At 46.5% G+C, this 14,722-nt stretch overlaps 1 protein-coding gene across 2 annotated transcripts in view; it reads left to right on the top strand.

The window, feature by feature from the left end:
- Positions 1-340: 340 nt before the first annotated feature.
- Positions 341-14,722, top strand: part of PTDSS2 (phosphatidylserine synthase 2) — a 41,866-nt gene continuing 27,484 nt past the window's right edge. The window contains exons 1-2 of one of the 2 annotated variants that reach the window (XM_074586674.1): positions 341-623; positions 10,328-10,429. In XM_074586674.1, the coding sequence (XP_074442775.1) occupies positions 415-623; positions 10,328-10,429 (311 nt within the window). In that variant the 5' untranslated portion in view covers positions 341-414. Of the gene's footprint in view, positions 624-1,623; positions 1,932-10,327; positions 10,430-14,722 lie in introns of those variants that run through there. The other variant, XM_074586675.1, reaches the window with a different exon arrangement.

Below are 14,722 nucleotides of genomic sequence, written 5' to 3'. Positions count from 1 at the left end.
GGCTCGGGGGAGACATGGCTGCGGTGTGCCGTGAGGGAGCAGGCCGCGTCCCCTCAGCGAGGGAGCTATGGCGGCCGGCGGGGCTCCCGTCACCGGGGGGGATGGAACACGGGGGTGGTGAGGCTCCCTCCACTGAGGGTGGGACGGCGGGGCTCCCTCGGGTGAGGCGGGGGATACGGCGTGGTTCCCTCCCGTTAAACGCGGCGGGGGGCGGCGGGGCTCCCTCCGGTGAGGCGGCGCCTGGCGCGCTCCTGCCGACGGCCGCGCGGTTGCCACGGCAACGGGAGACGCCCCTGCTCCCGCCTCCCCCGCCCGCCCGTCCCTCTGCGCCTGCGCCGACGTGGGGTCGCGTCGGGGGCGTGCCCCGCGCGCGCGGCGGAGCGGCGCGAGCGCCCGCCTCCCCCCGGTGCCGCCATGAGGCGCGGCGAGCGGCGGGGCCCCGGCGCGGCCCTGGGCAAGGCCGCCCTGGAGGAGCAGCCGCCCCCGCAGCCCAACGGCGGCGCCAACCCCGCCGACGCGGCGGGAGAGCGGCCCCCGCCGCCCGGCGCCGAGAGGGACGGCCCCGGCCTGCGCCGCAGCACCGAGTCCGAGGTCTACGACGACGGCACCAACACCTTCTTCTGGTGAGAGCCGCCCCCTCACGGCCCGCTTCTCCCCCGGCTCCCCCCGGCCCGCTCCTCGTATTCGCCCCCGCCGGTTGTCCGGCCGGGCAGCGCGGCTCCGCCGGCCGCGGGGAGCTGCCGAGCGCGGCGGGCACCGGGCTGGGAAAGAGATCCGCGTTATCCGCGATTCACCTGGCTCTTGCTTCGCCGCCACGGCTACCGGCGCCGAGAAACCGCAGGCTGTGTCTAAGGGTGTTTCTCCTGGTACGGCGGTACTATTAATTATTGCTTCCTAATTATTTAACAGTGATTTAGAGCAGAGTCCTGGCAGCGGCGCCGCCTTTCGCAGCCCCTCGGTGAGCACTGCGGGTGGCCTGTCCCCCCGGCTGTCCCCGGGTGCTGGGGACGCCCCGTCTGGGCACAGCTCCTGCCGGATTCCGGGTGTTCTCTCAGCATCGCTTGTATGAGCTCCTCCACCTTCCTCCCCTCCATCAGCCTTGCAAGGGGCCTTTTCTCTCCGTGTTCTTTCCTGTTGGGAAGCCAGAGTTGCTATGCCCAAGTTCTGCTGGTCCGGTATTTCATAGAATAGAGTCTTGTAGGTTGGGAAAGGCCTTTGGGATCATCGAGTCCAACCGTTAACCTAGCGCTGACAAGTCCACCACTAAACCGGAATTTCATATGGTTTTGTGGCATGCTCAGTCCAGAAGATCGGTGCAGAAAGCCACGACTGTCTGTGTTAGGCCAGTAGGGCACATCGTTTTTTTGTCAAATTCAGTCCTTGCAAAAGAGATGCGTTTGTACCTAGAAAAGTGCTTCTAAATCCCATCTCTGATGGAGTTGTTCCAGAAACCCACTTCAGTGCACGTGTGTACATCCATGGTTTTTCTCTGTGTGTTAAATGCATGTCCCCCTTGATGAAGGAAACCACGCTGATGCTGGAGTCCCCTGTCTGGAACATGAGCCGAGGGTGATGTGATTTGGCTGGAGTTTGACATTAAGGAGTCAGAGGGGGAGGGCGCTTGGCTCTCACCCTGCCAGTCTGGGCAGCGGCAGAGCGGAGGGTGTTGATCTTGATGAAGCCGCCGATTCTGGGTGATATTTCTGCCGGTACCAACAGCAAAGAGACACGCCGATGCTGCCGGGCGGCAGGGTGGTCTCTGCAGAAGCCTGACACAGGCAAGCGTAGCCGAGGGAAGCCGTCGTCTTGAGGGCAAGAGGAACTTTCTTGGAGAGCACGTTGGTGTTGCCACATGTAGGCTGAGCGAGCGATTGAATAACTGGAGCCTGCTGAGGTCTGCAGAGTAGTGCCGTCTTATAAATGGAAAATGGGTAAAGCTGTCATTTTCTTACTGTCTACTTAAGGTGGCTCTTGCCAGGCGTTTTGTAATGCCTTAAAAACGCCCATTGCTGCTGTTATTGTATAATCTCACCCTGTTGCACCTTTTTCCTGTGGTGGGGGTGTGGGGCCAGCGTGCAGCCTGCCACTGGTACAGGATTGTTGTCGTCGTAAAACAAAGGCTGTAATTGCAGCTAATTTATCCACATGAATTCTTTTTTTGAAAGTCTGAATGTGCCACCATTCTTTAAGGAGCTTCCCTTTGTTGGCTAGTTGGCTACTCCCTTCCAGGAGGGCAGTCGAATTGTTCTTTAACTTATATATTTACTTTATTTTCCCTAGTAGTTAAGCTGCTTGCGCTGGCAGCCAGGAGTTTAAATGCTTGTAAAAGTTTCAAGGTTTTTCCTACTGTTCCGTTTGACCTGTGCATGACGGCGTGTTAGCATACCCTTTGGGAATGACTCGCTTCTTACAGCGGCTCAGAACAAAGATTATACAGAACGATTTTCTTCTTGTGACCCTTGGAACTCTTCTTGCCCTGTCTGTTATGGAGGTGGTCACAGAAAATGGAAATTTAGGAGCGTAGGTGCCCTCTGTCTTTGCCCATGTGGAAAAGTATGGAAAGTACCTTTTCTCCTTGAAGTTCAGAAGGTAGTGGACACGGTTACCCACCTGGCCTGCTCGGTTTGGAAAAATTCAAGAATTTGGGCCTTGTGGATACCATCAGAAATCATTCTAGAAGTAAAATAGTTCAGTTCGCAAAGTTAATTTTACTGCTCTAAATGTGATCCCTGGGAAAGGTGGTACTTTCTAGCTGGCTGCCTGCTCTTTTCAAATCTTTTTAAAACTTTGAAAAAAAAGTCACGTGCGGTATAATACTTCTATTCTTATTCAATCTTAACTTGAAACGGGGAAATACTGTATTTTAATTGCATTGTGGGAACCTGCTTGGTCTTGTCGTTGGAAAATGTCAAGGAAAGGAAACGGGAAGCAGCTTTACGAAACAGATTATCCCTGAGCGAATTTCAAACAGCCATTGCTGCTCGCAGAGAGCTGGGAATGTCAGGCCTGCCTGGCAAATGTGTTCGCTGTTGTTTCCAGTACCTTTGATTGTTTCTTGCCGGTCTGCTTACAGAATTAGCTTTCTGAATACAAACAAAGGAGCTCTTTGTGGCTGAGATTGACTTTTGTGTTTTGTACAGTGTGAAGCACTGTAGATCTGATATTTTTACTGAGCTAGCATGGAAAAACCACTGGGTTTGTTAGTTGTGTTTTTTTTTTTAAATAGCCCCATGTAGAGCTTTCTACATCTCTGGTGTCGTTTCTGTAACCTGTGGAAGAGCGAGTGCTGATGTGTCTTACAGGCTTGTGCTACTGGGACTTTGTTCTGTGCAGGAAAAGGTGAATCCCACAGAAACTGTTTTTTTGTTACCAGAGAGCAGTAACTGTGACAGATGCCTAAAGATGATTGGAGATGCGTGTCTTTCTGAGGGGGAGCAAAAAAGCTCAGTGAAATAGTAAATTGATTTATCTCCACCAAATAAAATAAATGATAAGAGTAGAGGTGTGCAGCAACTTTTTGGAAGAGAGAAGGAAACCTTCCTCCCCATCCTAGTAGATAGTGATGGGTGGTGGAAGGTGGTGCGGCGTTGAGTCTGTTCATGCCAGCCCAGCCTGGTTGTGGATTACCAGTTTGGGAGCATCTGATTAGAAAATGTGTATAACTGGCTCCTAAAATTTCAGCAATACCCCGATTTCTGTATCTATTTCATAACTTGCATTTAACCAAAGCATATCTTCCAGGAACGCTTCTTGATTTGAAGATGTTGAGAGGTGCCAGATACATCTTTGCCGCCACATTACATTGTGGCTTTATGGGTTAATTGCTTTTGCTAAGCCTTACTTTAATTTGAATTTAATTAGCTTTAATGTCCTCTGTTGGATATGGATGTTTTGTTTTTTTTTTTTCTCTCACACTAAATAGTTCTGTATCGCCATCATGTGGAGATGATATCAGTTACTAAGGTCATAGTGTAGCAGCAGATCTCTCAAGCTCAGGGAGCTTAGATATTAAAAAAAAAAAAAAAAAGAAAAAGAAAAAAAAAGGAAAAGAAGAAAAAAGAAGGAAGCGATGGGTAGAAGACTCTGTGGGCTAATACAGCTTTTGTAGGAATTAATTCAGCCTGTTTGGTGCAAAAAGCATAGAAATTGCAGCTCAGGAAAAGGTAGCCTGGAGATGCCTTTGCCTGGACGTTTCTCATTTTGCTCTGTATTGTGAGAAATCTTTGCCGGTGGCCAGCACGGGGCCAGCTCTGGGAAACGAGGATACGTGTGTGCAAACCAGCAGTTTTGGAGATACAGGGTCAGTATGCAAAACAAGGTGTAACGTAGCCCCTCCTTGCACATGGTTCCTATCTCTGCACAACCGACCTCACAGCAGGGTGAGACTTCTGACAGGCTGGCTGGAGGGAGGGTGATGGTTTATCGCAAAGAGAGATTAGGGAGAGGGAAGATCTGCAAATTGGCAGGAACTTTTTTCTGTGCCCTCTGGTGAGGGTTGGTGCGGCACTTGCAAGGCAACATTCCGCAAGCTCGTTGAAAACTTAATGTTTGCTGGATTTTTATGTTTTTGCCCTGTGAAATCTTGCTACCTTAAAGCGGGCCCAGGTGAGGTTCTGTATTTGCTGACCCACTCTTCCGATTCCCTGCCTGCTCAGAATTGACCACGTTTGAGCATATTATATTACTTGAGCAGAGAAATCTTGCATCAGGCCACTGAGGTGTCACCCCGCCCCTAGTTTTGGGTGTTGGGGTGTCCCTGGCAGTGTCCTTTGCTGGAACGTCCAGGAGGCCGCGGTGCCATGCGAGGCCGGGTGTGTTAACTCGTGTGGCAGAGGAGGAGGGCTGGCTCCCAAGAACTCCATTACGGGAACGTCATTGCCCTTTCCTGGAAGGAAGGGATGGCACAGATTGCGCAGGGCAAGTGTCTGGGGTGGCGAGCGCTCTGCATGCTGCTGCTGCCACCCTGGGGGTGGGACCCATCCGAGCACTGTCACAAACAGTTCACTGCAGTTCACAAAACAGGGCATCACCCCGAAAAATGAGCTCTGGGCTTTTATGCCATTAGACCTGGCATCAGGGCTCCTTCCTCCCATTCCTTTTTATTGCCTGTTTTTAAAAAGACCTGCTTAAAGTGTGTTTTATCTGTAATGCAAAGTCATGCTGGCTCAGTGGAACTGTCTTACACTAAAACCTGAGACAAAGATTTCAGTAGGTATAAACATACAAAAATGTTTAATATTTAAAATAGATGATCTTGGGAACCTTGATAAACTTGGGGACTCTGTAGAACAGATGAACGGAGACTGTCTTTTCTCTCTTTCCATTCAAAGGAAAACGACTAATTTGCTGAAGCGCACTTTGCTTTTTAATGCATCGTTGTGGTTCCTCTGTGAAGGTGTGTGCCTTCCCGCTTCTCTTCCCGAGCGATCGGTTCTGAGAGGCACCAGCTTATGGCAAGGAGAATGAAGGTTACTATTTTGGAGTGTCACAAGTATGTACAGAAATTTAATCAGTGTTGTGTACCTTTATAGATGTGCTGAAGACTTCTTACTGGTCTAAGAATAGGTACGTTTTTATTATCCCCGAGAGTTTAAACAGATTTTAAACCGCAGCCTACAGCTTCAAACCAACAGCCACCTTTCTGTTGTGTTACAGATGGAGGTGCTTGGACCCTTCAGGCAGTGGCACGTACAAAGTACCTACTTTGCTTTGGTTGCCACTGAGGATTTTTTTGTGGTTTAGGTGGATGAGAGAGATTCGTGTCACAAACTGGCAGTTAACTGCTTATTTTTGAAATGTTGAGGCCTGAGAGCTTGCTTCGTCCCTGTGCAACGTGAGCGTCTCTGTTTCATGTCTCTAATTTGGGATGTATTGCCGAGATTATGACCAAGGCTGGTTTTTTTTGGTGAAGGTTCCAAAAACCTCTCTATATCCAAACAGGATTATTTCCCTTTTAATTACGATTTTGATTTTGAAGGTAAAAATATTGGTCAGTTTTAGATTGTTACTAATTATTGCTGTATTTTCCTGTACCTTATTCTTCACAATAACTCTACTGCTGTTGAAGTAACAGCTTTGTTGTACTGTCTGTTTGTCATACTTTCCTAGAATTCCCAGCGTGCGTCAGATGATGGGTTGGTATATGGAGGGCAGAGAGCTTTGACGTTCTTTTAAAATCTCTTTTAGAAATGCTTTTATTTACCATTATTTACCATTATTTGGAATCAAGGAAAAAATTATTTCTTTGTGAAAAAGTTGATGATAGGCTAAGATGGGACTACCTGGTTTTGTTGACAGATCTTTCTCTAGCAGGAGCTGTTAATGTAACCCTTTAAACCAAAGGGGCAAACCATGCTGGGCGTTCTTCGGGATTTTGTTTTGCTTAGAGAATTGACAAAATGATTAATAAACACTCTGCAGGTTGTTCTCAATGATTGCTATTGTTTTCAATGCAGTTATTGCATCATTTCTGACAAACAAGAACCCTAGTGCACAGCAGCGGATAATTAGGGTGTGGCCCCCCCATTAAGCTAATTGTCCTTTGTGCTGGTGATGGAAGGAGGTCACTGCCACCCACTCTGCTCCACTGGGTATCGCTGCTCCTGTCCGCCCAGCGGCTCCTCCATCCCAGTCCCCCCTCAAAAGATACTTACAAATCGCCGTAGGTCATTTTTGTCATATACTTTATTTGGAAAATAAAAGCTCTGATAGTAATTTCCTTGAAAACGCTGCAGTTTCTAGATGCGAGAGGAGGAAAAGAGAAGTTAGACTTGAATTGAGTCCCATTCCCTGTAAAAGCCCACTCTGTGAGCTGTGGAGAGGTGGAGGGACTGCTGGAGACCCTGAATTGCTCTGGCTTGGTGTTTAACTAAGTCAGCAGGGCAAGTATTTTTATAAAAACAACTTGAATTATTTCCCTTAAATGCCCCAGTGTTTAAATAGGGAAAGAGCTAGGTGTAAGATACAGAAAGTCAGAAAAATGCTAGTGCAGAAAAATAAGCTACTTAAAGTTATGGCTTTTTAATAGTTTGGGATTTGTTGTGAATTCTCTGTGACCTTCCTGGCCTTGCGTATTTCTGTATGCATATGCTCTTAGGCACTGCTTTCTCAGATTTTTGGATGTAAAACCTCCTAGAACCGTCTGTGGCCTGTCCCCCCCTTGCTGCTGGTGCGTGGCCAAGCTCTGGTGTAATTGGGAGGGGAAGATGCTCAGCTTAGCTCCTGTCAGCCCCCCAGGCTCTGCTGAGGAGAACATAAGCCTTCCTGCATAATTCCTGCAGTGCTTACCTTGCTGGGATCTTCTTAGCTCTGCTGTCTTTCTCTGGCTGTATTATTTTAAAGAGTGTGTGGAGACTAAAATAATCCCTTGTTATGCAGTTTAATTAGTCCAGGCCGACTTCACCAGTACAAGTACGTCTGGTCTATGCTGTTCATTTTTCTGGACACTGTAAATGCTTCATATTTAGTCTTGTTCCACATGACTGTGAATTTCTATTTTCTTTTTTTAACTCTCAAGCTGTGGAAGGATATGGTGTATATCTGTGTGTGATTATTTGGTTTTTTGCGCTGACAGGGAGGTTTGCAGGATGCTCTGCTGCCTCTAGCAGCTGCCATCGCTTTGTCGCTACTCGGCAATTTTCTGGTCAAAGCTGCCAACTTGCTCTTTGCAGAAGACGACCCAATCTGAAAGCCTTCCATCCTGGTTTCTGGGTTTCGTGCTAGGCTGACAGTACGTTTACAGGACTAACCACCTTGAAAACTTGCTACAGGAAAATCTGGCTTCAGTCAGAGGGGAAAACGGAGCTGAAAGGGAACTGATGAGCTATACAGCCTCTTGGCTGTCATTACACAGGCGAGCGCGGGGAACTTCAGGTTGGAGGTTGTGGCACCAAAAATAAACCAAAAGCAGGTTTGTGCACGAAGCTCTCAGACGCTGACCGTTCGCTGCTGCAGGCTCCACGGGGTGAATGAAACCAGCCCATCCTTGTTCTAGCCGAGGAGTTTCTCGAGGAGTTTATCTGCATGAGGACATGCTAGTAACTGATTTTTTGGCAATTTACGTGACACTCAACACACGGAAAAAGTAATTGATGTCATAGAGATGTTCAGATGGTGAAATGGTAAGGCGGAAGACAGCATTTCCAGGTTTATTTTAATAGCCTCTTAGGTATTAGTTTCAAAAAAGTAAACAATAAAACAAGGTATAAAATACAATGCATAGCTTTGCAGTTAACGTAACCTTCTTCTATGATCAAAATATAAGTTGGTTTTGTGTTAATTATATACATATATAAATGCAGCGAACAAGACCGTGGTCTGATTTAAGTGAACTGGAGCATTTAATTCAGTCCCCTGCTGTACCGCCTCCTTTGAGAGGGCTGTATTTAGTTTTTTAACTACTGTAGGTTACAAAATTGGCCCGGGTCAGGTGAGCGCCAGCTGAATGTGAGGTATGTACTGTCTGAATCAGCCGGGGAGGCGAGGAGAAGGAAGATGCTGCTGTTGACAGGGAGCTTGCTGCTGCCAGCCTTTGCCTATTTTTCTTGACATGTTGATTCCCGGCTGATTTTGAAAATACTCCTGGGTCCTTCTCTTTATTATTTTTTTTTTCCTGGAGCTGGTTAGTCTGTGTCCTCTGGGCGGCAAGGAAGGATAGCGTTAAAGACTGAACACCATTTTAGCAGTGGCAGAAGAGGATTGCATCTGCTTATGAGGTATTGCATGTGTTTTCCAGTGGGATTAAAAGGATGCTGTGAGAAGTGGCTGTGTTTTGGATTAGGATGAGACTGTAGTTCAAAATAACGCCTACCTTAACTTTCAGAGCAATGTTCGGTAGGTTACTGGCTTTGATGTTTAAAGGTATGTCAGTGGACTTCATAGAAATCCATGGCGATCTCCGGTTTATCATGCACTGTGCGACTTGGATATATACCAACTTTGGTCTTTTGGCATAAAATGGAAATGTAATGCTAGCTTGTATTACAGTATAATGTAAAAAGAAAATGTAAAAAGAGCCAGTGTGTACAAATACTTGTCATGGTGTACTTTACGCATGTACACATACAGCATGTACATATACAGTCACTTCCACTCGGTTTTTCTGTTCTCTAAAGTTGGTGCTTTATACCTGCGTTATTTTAATTGTTTGTATTGAGAGCTGTTGTGTAGTCCTCTAAAACAGAACTTGTGTCTCTGTGGTTTGATCTTCAGTGGCCAGACTTCCCATGCTTCTGAGCTGAGGTCAGATAAGTTTTCCAGTGAAAACAATAAATGGTTTCTCACTAGGAAACGAATTTTCAACTTGAAAGAATGCAGCCAGTGCAATGTAGGAGTATTATATATCTCGTAACCAGTAGGTGTACGTGTATGGATGTCACCTCACTGCAGTATGTTCCTCTCCAGCTCCCGGCTCTGTCTGTGTGTTCTCAGCTCTCTTTTTCTTTCACACACAAGTGCTTTACCAAAATCGGCATAAGCCGACGGACCCTGATGGGTGGGGAAGCGAGAGCTTGTGACTACACATGCACCAGCAGTGCCCTGCCTGGACCAGCTCCTTACCCCAGCAAGGTCGCACGTTTCAGCAGCGTGGAGGAGCGCCCACCCAGCTGGACTGTGCGGCTCTGGCACGGCTGGTCCGGCAGAAAGCCCTCGTGTTGAGATGGCTGCGCATCGCTCTGCAGGCGCAAACCTCTGGCCGTCGCTCTGGACCTGCTCTGCAGATCTAGGATGAAATGAAACTGTGAGAATTACCGGGAGTAAGGTGTCTAGAGGAGCATCATAATTCTTACAATTGCAACTCTTCTCATTCAGAGATTTTTTTTTTTTAATGACTAGTTTTTCTGGTAATGTGTAATTCCCATGTCTGGAGTCAGTTCCCTTCTGTTTAGTCTTAAGAGACTGTTCTGTCTGCTGCAGTTTTTGTTAACAGGCTTTGAGACAGAGCTGGTGGCAGCACCGTCAAGTACGTACCCAACTAACCAGGAGGGAAATCAGGGAGTTTTTAGGTCTCAGTATTAGCACAGTTGGTGCTAATTTTTTCTCAAGTTGCTGCTGTTCACTTGGCAGTGTTTGTCCAAATCTTCCTTAACTCAAAGCTTGGGTGGGGAAACGAGCAAGACTTGTTCTTTGGCAGGCTTCTGTGGCATGCTAGCGCACAGCGGACTGACAGCTCAATGTAGTGCCATCGTGAATGCTGCTGTACAATGCGTAAAATGTCTTCAGCGTTATTGACCGCTGTCTGTGTATCAGACTCCTGAGGCTTCGCTGACAGGTGGAGATACAGGCTTTTCTGCTTTCTGATGTCAGTTTTCTCTCTTCTGAATTTTAGGAGAGCTCATACCTTGACAGTCTTGTTCATCCTCACCTGTGCGCTGGGCTACGTAACCTTGCTTGAAGAAACACCACAAGATACAGCCTACAATACAAAGAGGTAAATATTTGAGAGCGCCTTTCTGCAAGGTGTCTGTTAGAAAAGGGTAGCTGTATGACCAAGTTACTGTGTGCACTTTTACTGGTGAATAAGCTACCTCAAATGACCTTCTCATTAACTCCTTTAAATGCCCGAACCCTTAGAAAGTGACAAAACCAAGCCTAAGTCTGTGAGCTCCTCTGCTGGCCGCTGAATTTAATTTCTAATCGGTTTAGTGTCACTCACTGTCATACCGGGCGGCTGCTGTGTGTCTGATTTAAAACAAAATACAAAACTCTTTTAAAGCCTCGAAGTACTGGCTGTGTTTCTTTGGCAATGCTTCTGCCTCTTTTTCTTAAAATAACCTAACTGCTAAATTACTTGAGCTGTGACTACATTTTTCTGACTTAAGTGCTTTTTGTAAAATGATTTTCAAGGTTCCAATACAGATCGTTATTTGTTGTTGAAAATTAACACGGGAACTTGTAGCCCAAAGGGAAACCCTTGGAAAATAAGAATGAGATGAGTCTTACATGTGTGGTCCATTTCTACCACAATTTAAACTGATTAAATGTGGTTGAATTTCTCCTCTTTTTAAAGAACTACAGTAGGGAACAAAAAGAGGGAAGAAAAGTGATCTTTTAAAAATCTAAGTATATTTTAAAAATCAAGGAGGTGCTTACAGACTGCAAAGCATCCTTGCTAGATGTGTGAAAATCATTCCGGTTTCTACCGGTCTGGTTTCGTAAATATAATGCTATTTTTTCCCCCTTGCAATTGAAGGGTTTCTTCCTGTTTTTTTTACATTTTTTTTAAAAGTGACTCAGGACCTAGTATTCATTGTCATGGAGATGCAGGAATCAGGGTATTTCCTGAGATAATGGTGGTGGTTGTTTGGTCAGGTACACAATAGCTGTAGCTAATGTAATTCACTCGCACGTGGGGGTGAAATGGAACAAGTTGGAACACAGTGGCCTGTCTGGAGCTGGGAAAACTTCTGCAAGGCTTTGTTTCTGGTTATTATCTATATTTCTGGTTATTACGAGAGAGGCTAGGGAACGGATGGAGGCCTGACATCCCCTGGAATGGCAGCTCAAAATAGAGAAGGGGAAAAGCTGAAAAGAGAAGTGATGACACATCGTTAGGGAGTAATACAGATTTAAGGTGACTCAGTGGAATATCTTATTATTGAGATTAGAGCCTTTACTGCTTTAATATGAACAAACCCGAAGAAGATTAATCAGCAGATTAACCTTTCTTTCATGAAATAGAAGTTGCTTTCTGCATATTCAGTGCAGGGAATAATGTGACCAGTTGTTAAAAACAATTTAACAGCACCTTAGCGGGCAATGAGCAGCAAATGTTCTTTGATCACTTCTGCATCTCTGCTTGTGGAATACTGCCTGCAATATCTAGATGCAAAAATACGGGAAAAGCAGCATCCTGGGAATTGTATATGGTCTTCCAAATTGGCTCTTGTTACTGGTTTTGAAGGGTGCATCTCTGTTTCCACTCATGCTGCACCATTATGTTATTGCCATAGTCATCCAAGCTATGTGCCAAATTCTGCGACAGTAGTTAACTCCGCCAAATCATTACTTTTTCCAAGCTGAAGACGGATGCAGACAAAGTGCACGAGTCCTGTGGGCCTTTCCTAAGCTTCACCTCTGTTGCCTTGTCCCTGATTTCCAGAAGGGATGGAGGTGTCTGTGATGTTCAGCACGTTCCTTATGCTGAGTCAGTTTTCTGTGAGCTCCTCTCTGGTCTCAATTAAATCTCTTTTCAAAGGTCTTTGAGGTAAGTGCCATGCCAAGTTTAGCACCAGTAAGCATGAAGGATTCCAGCTCAATTCACGTCCCAGCCGTTCTTCTTAACCTTCTTTAGCATCCGTGTGCCTGCCGCTCTTGTACGTCTCATTGCTCCTGACCTTAAGCGTGTATTTGAACAAAAAGAGGCATTTCAGAGCAGGAGTAAGATAGTCACAACATGCTTCAGTATATCCGTATCCCAAATTTTCACAATTTTTTTTTTTCTTCCATAACTTAAAGTACCTTATCCTACCCTGAGATCTTTTTCAGTCTTAATATAGAGCTGTTGTGTGTTTTGGTCTGAAATTTTGGCCTGCATGAGGCTCTCACTGCGTGCAGGTTCTTCATGGGAACCCTTGCCTGCTTAATGAACAGCAGTAGTTTAGTTACCAATGAGCAGTGTCTCTAGCTGTCATGCTTTTTTATTTCCAACTGCTGCACAACGACAGTGGAGCAGTGTTTTGCTGCTTAGGTGCAAAAAGTTAAACCCTTTTGTTTTCAAGCTCTTGCTGAGAGGTGCCAGGCTGCCTGTGAAGGGTATGAGGTGCTTAGAGCAGAACTTTGAAGCAAAATAGTCAAGTTGCTGCATTAGCTGATGCTGCTGTGTTTCCTGCACTAACAAAGCAAGAGCAACCCATCTGAGGCTCCCTTGTCCCCTGTGAAAGTGCGTCCTTCATCCCATCCCTCAGAGAAGGCGCTCCGGGCAGGGCGAGGGGCTGGATTCGTGCAATAAGTCACCAGGAGAAACAATGGACAGAAAACAACATCACGAACCCATGAGATCATGGGGTGTGGTATCTATAGCTAAGATTTATATTTGCATCTGTTTAGATGCTGACATTTCAGTGCCATTTTCCTTCCTGCGACATGTTAGGGCAATAAAAGGAGGATTATTTTCTTTAAGGTAAGGCTTATAGAAATGTTCTATATGTAAATCTAGTTGAAGTTCATTAGGGTCATACACACAGATGTTGACGTGATCATGTGAGATCTGGGATCAGATTGCCTCTATTGTAAACGTTGAAAATTTACTTAGCCAAAGAGATGTTGCACTGCGAAGCCTGTCTGGTCAATGGGGCTCTTCATTCAGGGTTCCTACAGCATTCACAGCAGCCGTGAAATAGTCCATCCTGGCTGACAACTGGCCGTGAAGCCCCCAGGAGGAGCTGACAGGACCCAGCTCCAGCCCTGAGGGTAGCTAGAGACATATTCAGCGGCCTCCATTGTATGCAATGGCTGTGGAAAAAGTCCACATCTCCCGATTTGAATGCTGAGCAGGAGTTCTTGAGGGGGGGGAAAGTTAATATATTTTTCATACAAAGAACACATTCAGGTTTAAAAAATCCTGTATGCGTCAGGGTTGTACATTGACTTTCAAGCCATGAAACAGTCTCTCTTCTAAGATGCCTTTCTGCAGTAGTGTTTGGCAGTAGCTGATCACGGCTCAGCCATGGTGACAAGTCGGGGGGGGTGTTGGCAAGCTGATGGTCTTCAACTCCTGGGGCTGAACACCCGCAGGGAACACAAGGTAAGGAGGAGGCTCGACCTCCATCTGCCGGGTCTCGGCCTGGGATGGCAGCGAGGGGCTGGTACCAGTCACGCTGCTCAGATACAGCCGGGGAAGGGGCACGGCGTGGGAGCTGGCTCGCTCAAAGCCTGGCACAAAGGACGATACACAGACACTCACAGACAAGCTTCATTGTCTCGTGCCTCCAAATCGACTCTTCAAATGAGGCAAACAATAACTTGTTTGTACAAATGGAACAGTTGCCGTGTTCTCCCTATCTTATTTGGTTAAGTGCTAAAATCATTTTTGTAGGCACGCTTTGCCATTTGGTGTCTTCCTGATCTGCTGCTCAAGAAAATACGTTAGCTGAAGAAAATACATTAACCCTGGCCCGCCAGGCTGGCTGCTGGGGGGGTGGGTGGAAGAAGCCCCTCTCAAAGCCTAGAGAAGCTCTTACCTGGAGCCACGGTAGGGCAGCGGCCCAGCTGCTGGTTGGGCTTTGCAGGCTTCATACGGAGGGAGTGTGGTGGGGTTAAGGAGAGAAGTTTAGTTATTGCAGGAAAAAAAAATGGAGCTTGTATGGTTATTATGCAAATTTTTTATTTTCTTCAAAACTTCCCATGGTGAACTTGAAGTAAGATAATACAGCTGAAACTCCAGCTATTTCAGCCCAGCTCCTGCAGCTGCGGTTTGGCTGAGAGTGGATTTTAGGAAAAGGAACATAAGTGCAGGTTCCCGTGGTGACTTATCTTCAGGGCATCTCCAGCTTGGGAAAAATCACCATTCCATGGCCTAAATCAATGATCATGGACATCCTGGTTCATGGCTGAGCATAATGATAGCAAACAGAGGTGTGTATCATTACATGGTACAGAATGCGGACTATTTGGTGTAAATGTGAATTTGTAGTACTGGTGTTTCCAAATACAAACTAGTGACTCAAAATGCAGAATATTCTCATTTTAGATCAGTTGAGAACTTTTTTAGCATCTCCGTCCT

Source organism: Larus michahellis, chromosome 4 (assembly GCF_964199755.1).
Source record: "Larus michahellis chromosome 4, bLarMic1.1, whole genome shotgun sequence".
Taxonomy (NCBI): Eukaryota; Metazoa; Chordata; class Aves; order Charadriiformes; family Laridae; genus Larus; species Larus michahellis.
This window is presented reverse-complemented; position numbering and strand designations above follow the sequence as displayed.